The sequence below is a fragment of the Sinocyclocheilus anshuiensis genome, unplaced genomic scaffold (genome assembly GCF_001515605.1).
Source record: "Sinocyclocheilus anshuiensis isolate Anshui unplaced genomic scaffold, SAMN03320099.WGS_v1.1 scaffold1114, whole genome shotgun sequence".
NCBI lineage: Eukaryota > Metazoa > Chordata > Actinopteri > Cypriniformes > Cyprinidae > Sinocyclocheilus > Sinocyclocheilus anshuiensis.
Genome location: NW_015540838.1, coordinates 823941 through 834470, shown reverse-complemented (window position 1 = coordinate 834470; position 10530 = coordinate 823941). Strand labels below are relative to the sequence as shown.

The 10530-nt window shown below is 35.4% G+C and overlaps 1 protein-coding gene across 1 annotated transcript in view; it reads right to left on the bottom strand.

The window, feature by feature from the left end:
- Window positions 1-10530, bottom strand: part of rap1gapa (RAP1 GTPase activating protein a) — a 60114-nt gene that overhangs the window by 41352 nt on the left and 8232 nt on the right. The window contains exon 2 of the mRNA XM_016484820.1: window positions 574-661. Within this exon, the coding sequence (XP_016340306.1) occupies window positions 574-661 (88 nt within the window). The remainder of the gene's footprint in view (window positions 1-573; window positions 662-10530) is intronic.

The window sequence follows — 10530 nt, the reverse complement described above, 5'->3', positions numbered from 1 at the left end:
AAGTTAGAACCCCCCCCCCCCCCGATCATTGAAATTGCGTGGAAAAGAGTACATTCTCTAAAATGTCTCTTTTTGTGTTCAGTGACATTCAGGTTTGGAACAACATTAGGGTGAATAAATGATAACAAAATCAAAATTTTAATTTTGTTTGAACTGTTCCATTAATGGTCATGAGAGCCGCTTGCTGAAGAATCCCTGGAGCTGTAAGTCACTGTCAGTGGATAAATGACCTTTCTTAATCAGTGCAATTTTGACAGCCATTAGTTTGTCTCATGGAATAAGGGGTGTGACTGAGAAACCGGCCTGACATTTGTTAATTAATAGCATCTGGCATTTAATTACATCACTCTCATTTAACTGCATGGCATGTCAATCATGTGTATCAATAACAAACAGAAAAGTCTGTAATCATGCCTCCAAACAATGGCCTCATGCAAATCAGTATTAGTTCTACACAGTGATGGAGCAGATGGGTCAGGAGAGGTGAGACAGACTCAGCAAGCAGAAGTCAAGGACTGGTAGGATGGGAGGACGCTCAGCATGCAAGCAGGCAGGAGTTTTGTGATACTGTACCTTGAGGAACGTTGAGTGAGGCAGTGAGGGCTGGAACAGTGAAGGATCTAGTGTGTTAGAAATGCAGGGCTCTCCTCCATCCTGTTTCCTGTAATGAGAGACACACTTCAGTCTAGCAGTACATGTACACACACACACACACATTTACACCAGTCATTTTTCTAAAAAGGGTCACAGGCAGGGAAAACAGTGCAAAATGCAAATTCTTTTTGTCCTGTCAGTCAATGATTAATTGCCTTAATTTTTACCTTGGTACTTTCTGTATAATTAAATCACATTAAATTAATGTTACTTTTCAGCCGTAAATAAAAAATACAAAAAACTTTTTAAAGGGAGGAAAATGCTTCCTGTATCCCAGAATTCATCTTTCACAAGTCAATGTACTGTATAATATAATATAATATAATATAATATATAATAATACATTTCATTTTTGATGTTTAAGGACATTTTGTTTAGGGTGACCATATTTTAGTTTTCCAAAAAGAGGACAGGTTTTTTTTGTGTGTGTGTGTGTGTGTGTGTGTGTGTTTGTTTGCTTGTTTTGTTTTATAATAAATAAAAAGAAAACAAGTAGATAGAATAGAAAATAATAGGGGATGCTAGTGTTAGAGGGTCATTTTTAAATAAAAATACAACAAGTCAATAGAACAGAAAAATAATAGATAATGCTTGTGTTAGAAGGTCATTATTTATAATAAATAGAAAATAAGTAGGAAGAATATAGAGAAAGAATAGAAAATGCTAGTGTTAAAGGCTCTTTCTTCTTTTAAAAGAAAACAAGTAGTTAGAATAGAAATAGAATAGAGAGTGCAAATGTTAGAGGGTCAATTTTTTATAAAAAAACATGCTGGAGTATTTGCTGCTCAACAGATCCTGAACTCATTGACAAATATCTGATCTTGTAAGATGTGCTCCCTTTAGGCTAGAGTGCGTGTGATCGAGAAATCGAAAGTGAAAGTGAACAGCGCGAATGCTCATTCAAAAGAGATTTAAATACTCCGCATAGTGAGAGCAGCTCCCTGATGCGGCAAAATTATATACAATATTAGAATGTTTAAAGAAGTGGACAAGAATTTTTTTAGGTCCAAAAAGAGGACATGTCCGGGGAAAAGAGGTTGTATGGTCACCCTAATTTTGTTACTTGATGTCCAATACCAGTTGACAACCACTGCTCTAAATGGTCAAAGGCCATGGGGTCACAGCAGAGGAAGATTTAGCATTGTGATAGCCAGAGTAATGACAATTGTATCACTCCCCACTTGGCCGTACGGCAGCACTTCTGAGCAGGCTTTGCATTTAGATTAGCAGGTGTCTCCATCTGTGCAAGGCTCCATGGAGTTGAAGAGGTGATGTGCAATATGCGGGGGCTGATATAATCTAATTTTTTTCAGACTCCTATTGTTTGACATGAGGCCATGATTAGATTTCCCATTATACTTTAGTTGAGGAGAAACAGACTGTATTACATTGCAGGCTAAATACGGTTCAAGGCCATGTAAGTGAGCTAAAGAATGACCCTGGATGCTCCATAATAAGACAACTGGTGAATTTATTCTTTCCTAAATGTTTTCATAAAAATGTATCCTGACAGACTCTCTGGCAGTAACTCCAACGAGATAACTGTGATTGCTGCAACACATCCTCCTTGGTAATTTAGGAAATGGATATGGATATAATATAAAATAATGAGTACAATTACAGGAAACTGTATGCTAACACACTAACAAAACACATTTTGCACTTGCATAAAAAATTACTTAAAAGATTAAGGGGGGATTTGAATAAGAATACCTGGTACAGAACCACTAAGGGATTTTATGCAAATAAGCTAATAGAGCAAATGTACACATAAAATTAGCACTGAATTTGCACAGTGCAATTCAAAATCTTTGTGGTCAATAAAATGTGTTAAAATAAAATGAAATTAAATTAAAAATTAAATAAAAAAATAGAATTAAATGTGCCAAGCAACTAGTGTTTCTAATAGTTTTTCTCCATTTAAATAGACTTCTTTTCTATTTTAACACAGTGTTTCAGTGCATTTAGCATCTGGTAAAAAGGTGGTGCGACTCTTGACTGATTTTGCCCCTCAGGACATGTTTGGTGCTTATATTGCTTTTGGCAAAAAGACTTGTCTTAAGATCCATATCTGGGAAAATCCCTCTTACTGACATCAAGGAGGGGTTGGAATAGTGTTATTAAAGTTGAGAACGATTTCAAATGTGCACTGCTGATATCTTTGTAGTTTGTAAGAGAAGGTCAAAAGGAGACCTGTGATGAATCTCTCAAGCAAAGAGTCAACTTTACAGTTTGTACTTCTCAATATCTCACATGTCAGTTTCAGTGATGCCTATTACGGCTTGTTGTGGGAAATAAACCCAGAGTCTGAGCTCTACAGCAGCTGCCCCATTGCTTGCATATTCTATCCCCTCTAACAATGCCATCCATCAAAACCAGACAGCTACTTTAAAGGTAAATTAGATTTTTAAGACATGGCCATTTGGCTTTTTAACATTCATAATAATGCATTACCACAAACCATCATTTGAGTCTTGTTTTAAATTAACCTCCAGATTGCCCTATAACCCACATATGGATGATCAAGTGAACTTTTGCCTTTAACTGATCCAGAGATGTCTTGTGGCGTAGATTTCTGCTGTGGATAATGAATGTGATGTAATGTGGGAGTGATCGGCAATGCTGGAACACAGACCTTAAATGAACCCCAGCTCACCTCCAAAACAAATGATAAAAGAAAACCTCGATAAATGACCCACATCCTCAAAAAGCTCTGCTGTTTCATATGGTTTTGTGCTGATATCCTTAATTAGACCATCCTCCATTAACTGAACATCCTTTAAATTAACTTCAAGGAAAGGATCATGGAGGTGCATATCCCACTTTAGCTATAAAAAATGATTATTATAGGCTCAGCGTGTGGTGGTGAATTACTGTAATGTAGCGGTAACTTACTGTACTGTTAAACTGACACATAAATATGGTTGGTTTATTACAGTACGGAGTGATTAGAATTCCTATGTACTAATTCTCTTCCCACACAGGCAAGAAATTCCCACTGGACTGCTGAGGGAACACTCTACATTCACAACTGGGATCATTATTTCACTCCCTGCAGCTGAGCAGCCCAAAAACCAATTCCATGCACCAAACAGACAAAATCCTCACTGAAGTCTGCAGGCATCACAGTTCTGTGAAACTACACTACTGGAGTACAGCCATGAAATTATGCATTACATATAAATCATTATTTCATGCTCAAACACAACATTCAAAAGTCTTGATAAACATTACATTATGGAGAAGCAATTAATATTGTATTAGTGCCAAAGATTCAATTATGACTTTTCTTTTTGATGCAGTTCAGTATAATAAAGTTTACTTCATTAAAATAATGCTAGATTTTCCAGAAAAAATTTTCAACATTTCTGTCAAAAACACACTAGTCATGATTTTTAAAGAATAAGGATGCACAAAATATATTAGTATTATATTGGTTATTGACCAACAGTAGAGGTTTCCTAATTGATCAGTATCCATAATTGATAAATATGGATATGTTTCCATTATTAACGCTCACTTAAAGTTAATCTTTAAAAACAAGAATTTAAAAATGTTAAATATATCTTTCGGAAATCTCAAAATGAACATCCATTTTTTTATACTGTACATCAAATTGTTGATGCATAAATTCATTTATTCAATTAAAAACACATTGATTTAATTTTTTTATTTATTTAAAGGGGTCATATGATGCGATTTCAATTTTTCCTTTTACAGTATGTGGAAAATAATGTGTTTTTGAACCTTAAACCGCATAAACACATTTTATTACACCAAATACACAAAATAATGTGCTTTTTAGCAACATCATATGACCCCTTTAAATTTTAGTTTTTAGTATTTTTTTGTCGTTCTAATTAGACAGAACAGTATCACATTTAAATACAGACCATGAAAATGACATTGGTTTTTAATAATTATTTTAATTAAGAATCATAATTTTATATAATTAAGTTTATGGTATGACCACAAATTTTAATAGTGGTGCATCACTATTACACAAGAGCATCATTAAGTTAAGTTGACATTAATGAAAAAAACTCCAAGACAAATTCATAATACACATCTCTCAATCTCTAATTTGTATTTTATTAAACATATTAATTATTAAACATATGAATTGTCGATTTGACGAAGACATGAAATCTTTTTCGTCTCGGCTGCTAACATCTAAAGACTCAAATGAAACCCCTCTCTGTCTCAAACCCACCCTTCCCCTGCTTTCCTCTTGAGTGAAGTTCGATTGAGAGTAAATCAGATATTTAAAGTCTGCTAATGAGAGGTCTGCAGTTCCATGTGAAATTACGTAAACCATTCACTCCTGGGGTTCTGCCACGCTGCAGTGTTTCATTAGCATCTTACCTCTGTCTTCGGCAAGTCTGGGTAACCACAGCAGATGCAGGATGAAATGCACAAACAAGGAGGAGGAACTATAATGAATTATGAACTACGATCTCAAATGTGATGCTGGAGAAAAGTATAAAGCACTAAAAGCTCACAAGTCAATTCCTGAGCACTGAAGCTCGGAGCACGACTAAAGAGGTTGGTAGGTCACCCATTAGGAAGTTAATTGTAAACGATGAGCTGTGAACGAATGTCACGTACTGCTTGCAGACTCACTCAGAGCTGTATTAAATCTCCCAGCATCCCTCTATATGTGTTAATGAAGACCCTGGCAATCTGCTCCTCTCTAAAAGCATATTCTACATGTCACCGTTCATACACCGCACACCTGCCAGATGCTCCGGCCATCCCTGCAATCTCACGCTGCATGCCAGACACATCAAACCCCTTACAACTGTCACACTTCATATTCCTATACACATATACAGTGCAATTACTCACTGCGTGCAGACGGACGTAAGATCTCCTCTCTCATCTGGCAGCGGTGAGCTTCTCAAGTCAGTCGCACCCCTGCTAGAAGCATTGATCCTTCCACTATCACTTCATTTGTTGTCTGTATCGCTCTCTTACTCTTACTCAGCTGCTCTATTCCTCTCTCTTCTTTCTTTATGTGTCTCTCACCCTCCCCGTTCTCGCTCTTACGCGCCCGTCCCGTCCCGTCCCCTCCCCCGCTCACTCAAACACTGAGGGCTGTCCATCTGAGCTGTCTGATGGGGCTGTAATTTGCATTCATCGTGCTTTGCCTTAATTAAACACACACTTCCCCATCACAGACTGTTGCTCAGGCAACCAATTCACTAACATATTATGACCCATATCCCTTTAAAAACTGTAATCCTACCTTAACATGCTTTTTTTAAAACAAAATTGTCTTTGTCTTTGTCTTTGTCTGCTCCTGACATCCACTCTTGAGCCTCCAGGGGGTTTCATATATTCAAGAGTTTGTTTCTCTTAAGTTAAGGATCTATTAAAAGCACTTCATGTAGGAAGTAGATAGATGAATGAATGGGAAACCATGGAAACAGAGGTAATTTTCTTATGAATGCATTATGAGGAATTTCATTTAGGAAGTATTATCTTGACAGAGCATCCCGGCTTGTCAGATCAGAGGGGTGACCTGGTCCTCAGATGAAACAATTAAAGCAATGGTTCAGCCAAAAATGAAAATTCTTCATTTATTCATTTCAAACCCACATGACTTTCTTTCTTCCATGCAACACAAAAAAATATTTTTAATAATGTACATTTGTATAATGTAATGTGTGACTTTGAGTCTATATATAGGCTATACACATTTAAGGTTGGAATAATTGAGTTTTTTTTTTTTTAAAGAAGACGTATGCTCACCGAGGCTGCTTTCAAAAAACAATACAATAAAAACAGTAATATAAAGAACATATTTCTATTATTAATATAGTAATATAGTATATAATATAATATTTCTATATTAATATATTTTAAAATGCAATTTACACCTATGATGGCAAAGCTGAATTTTCAGCGATCTTCAGTCTTTAGTCTTCAAGGCCACATGATATCCTTCAGATATCAATCAAATATGCTGATTTGGTACTCAGAATATTATACATATATTGCATTCAATTGATATCATAAATTATATATATTGCCTTAGGTATAAATCTTAAAAGTTGTCCAAATGATTCATGTGCTATATTCCGATTATGAGCTGGATAAACTGATCCACTGAAAGGATCCACCTCAAAAGGATGATTTGTCTCCAAAAAACATATTTGACAAAACAAAAGCAAAGCAAAGCAAAGCAAAACAAAACAAAACAAAAAACAAAGCAAAGCAAAACAAAACAAAACAATTATTTATTCACAAACACATGAACCCACTAAAGAGCGCTTGGAAGACTTGGAATAGCACAAGACACTTGAAACACTTTTATGATACTTTTTAATGATTATTATTATTATTATTTATTTATTTATTTTTATTTTTTGACAGCCCAAACCCTTATTGAGCTTCATTATATTTATTATATTATACTATATATTTATTATATTTTCATTATATTTAGAGTTTTTTTTTTAAATATTAATGTTCCACAGAAAACAGAAATTCATACAGGTTTAGAACAACATGAGGCTGAATACCTTTTTTTTTTGTGAACTGTTTCTTTAAGACGGTCCTACAAACACGTCAATTATCTGAGTCAAATAAGCTCATGCTTAACAAACAGACAGCACCTCACTGCATCAGATGTCTGCAAACACAACACATGTGTACCATATGACAGCAAAATACTGCTGTCCACAGCATAACTCAAAGAGATAATGCAGGATTAGAAGGAAATCTCCTACCCCTCTGAGAGACAGTGAGCATAATCTGCTGGCCTTGGAAAGCTGAAAAAACATGACTCATGTACAACTTCTCATTCAGAGAATAAAGAAGATCACGTTAAACTGGAAGATCTGTTATTAGAATATGAATAAGATGTTGAAGATGGCAGATAAAAAGACAACACAGTATAAATCATCAATCATCAACAAGTTATATGTATGTTATTTCATTGTAAGTCATCTAATTTCAGAGATTTAATTAGTATATGTATTTAATTATTTAAAATTGTATTATAAAATATTCAACATTGCACTCTATACCCTCCTAGAAAGAAGATTTTCAGAATAAAAATGGACAGGATGTAAATGATATTCCTTACCAAATGTAATTTTCTGTCAGAATATCGTTCTTTGGGCCATGCCACCTCTTATATTTTAATAAAGTCCAATGCTTTCTATGTGAGGGCATTACGAGACCTCATCCAACTGTGCTGTGTATTTCACAAAGAATTAAAAAAAAAAAAAAAAAAAAGTCTGCATTTATTGCATTGGTTAGGTTTTTTTCTCCTAATGCACATCCAGGTTAAATGTGTCATTCCGCTCTGAGTGTTGCCTTTCAGACTGCCCAGAAGCTGTCATGCAATTATCTGATCTCTAATTCTTCCTTATAACTTAAACCTCTTCTAATGGTGGCTGTTGAGCCTTGCAGGTGTTCAACATCTCCATCTGTCCTCCGAGAGTTGGAGAACAGCACAAAAAATTATCTTGAAACAGAGATCAGTCAGTAAGTCTAGACAACAGCCTCAGAGAAAAAGTTGTTTTTCTACCATAAAATAGATCCTGCTCATGTCTCACTATCTGTCTTTAGGGAAACAAAGACAAACCCACAAACGCAAAATGACTCAGACTAAAGACATATTTGGCACATTAAAACTAAATCACATAAACCACAAGATCTCAAATCGATACTTGGATTTAGTGTAGGTGAGCTTTTAGGTGCTTTTGAATGTGGCAAAATCTGACAGCAGCATTACTAATACATTGTGCCGTTCTGACTAGTAAAGGCTTACTAAAGACTCTTCCTCCTGAAGTCCATGCCTGCATACTCCAAGAATATTAATCTATTCAAGTGATAATCCAAAATGCCTTAGAATATATGAATAATAATGTGACAACCCAAACATAAGCACAGGGGAGGAGGAAAATCTCGAAGGAGTTCACGCTGTTCCTCTCTTTCTCTCATTTGACATACAAAGCCAGAGTGAGAAAATTTCAGGAAAGTAATTTGTGCTGCAATGTCACTATGCCATACAATCATTGATTATAGTCTTGATTTTTATGCTTTGCAAACTTGAAGATGCGTCACCAAGGGAATGTTACTTATGATTCTGACATAGATTTTGTCCAAACTTCCCAAACTACTTGTAATAATCTTTGAAGCATTAGTTATAACGGATTGAAAAATAAAAAATAAATCAGGTTTGCACACTGTGTCCTCATTTTCCAGCCTGAACAACAAAACAAAACCAAACTAAACTAAACTAAACTAAACTAAACTAAACTAAACTAAACTAAACTAAACTAAACTAAACTAAACAAAAGCCCTGAACAACAAAACAAAAACAAAACTAAAGCTCTGAACCAATGAAATTTGTCGGATTTACAAGAGCTACTTGTAATAATCATAAGTATCAGTTATAATGGATTGAACATTAAAAACAAATCAGTTTTGCACAGTGTCTTCATTTTCCAGTCAAAGTCTGTTAATACTGAACTGTTTAAGCTGAACTGTCACAGACTTAAAGCTTCAATTAACAAAATAGAAACAAAACTAAAGCCCTGAACAACAAACCAAACCAAAACAAAAGCAAGAAGGAAACAAATCAATAAACAAAACGAAAATAAAGCCCAGAACAAATATCATGTCACATCAGCCACAGAACTCATCTGCATATATTTTAAGACAAATTCATGCAGCATAACCTCAGCAGACCCCCTGCTCTTTGTCACCGCCCCCTCCCCAGTTCCCTTATGCATTTGTGAGGAAAACATTACTCAGATTAGCACTAGCTACATTGGAGCCAAACTGAGTCATGTTCAAAACATTTACACAACAGGATCACAACTGCTGCCACTGATCTCATCTCCTGTGTGGGTGGTTAGCTTTAAAAAAAAAAACATCCCCACAGAGGCAATGCATCTCACCTCTGTACAATTTGCATTATCCGGCTGTTGGATAAATCCGATGAAGGGTTTTCATTTTTAGCCATAATATAAACTGTGATCTAGTAATGTGTGGTGGTAGAGGGGCCAGATGACAAGTGCATAACATGATGAAGTGACATGTTTTCATCCTCTCAAGGGCAGAATGATGTAACTCATGAAGGCCTGATGCTGTGTGACCAGGAAACAACCTCTAGAAACACACAGGATTTGAAGGTCCCATTGACATGGAAACGCCCTTTGGGAAGACGACACCTATTTATACTGGACTCCACCCGCCTAAAGAGCAGGTGCACCCAGACAATGCACTTCATTATCTATATACATTGATTTTCCTTTAACAAAATGGCTAGTACATATAAACCTATGCAACATGGAGACATCGATCACATCTATCAATTCCAATCTACTGAAGAACTTCCACGGCAAGACAAGCTTAGGATTTACGATAAAGAAATAAAAAGGCAGTATGTCCTTTGCCTATTCTATCTGATCTCCTGTACTGCTTCAGGATAATTCACATAAATGAGGAGAGATGGGATTTACTCAAGTGGTTTTGCTTCAGGACCATGAAATTATATAGACATCAAGTGGAAAACACAGTAGAAAAACAGTATACACACAGTATATACACACATATATATATATATATATATATATACCACATTATATATATATATATATATATATATATATATATATACACTTATGTTCACCAAGGCTAAATTTGTTTGATTAAAAAACAGTAATATTTCGCCACAAACGATGTTCATTCTCGCTGCACGTGAAACCGCATTCAAATGTAGTCTGACTCATAATTTCTTTTACTTTGATTAGTTTTGTTCATGTTTTCTGAGAATGAGGGCATCTCACACAATCTATCCATGGTATGTGTTGAATTTTTCTAGTTCCACCACGTGACTGTCAGACTCTGTTCCAT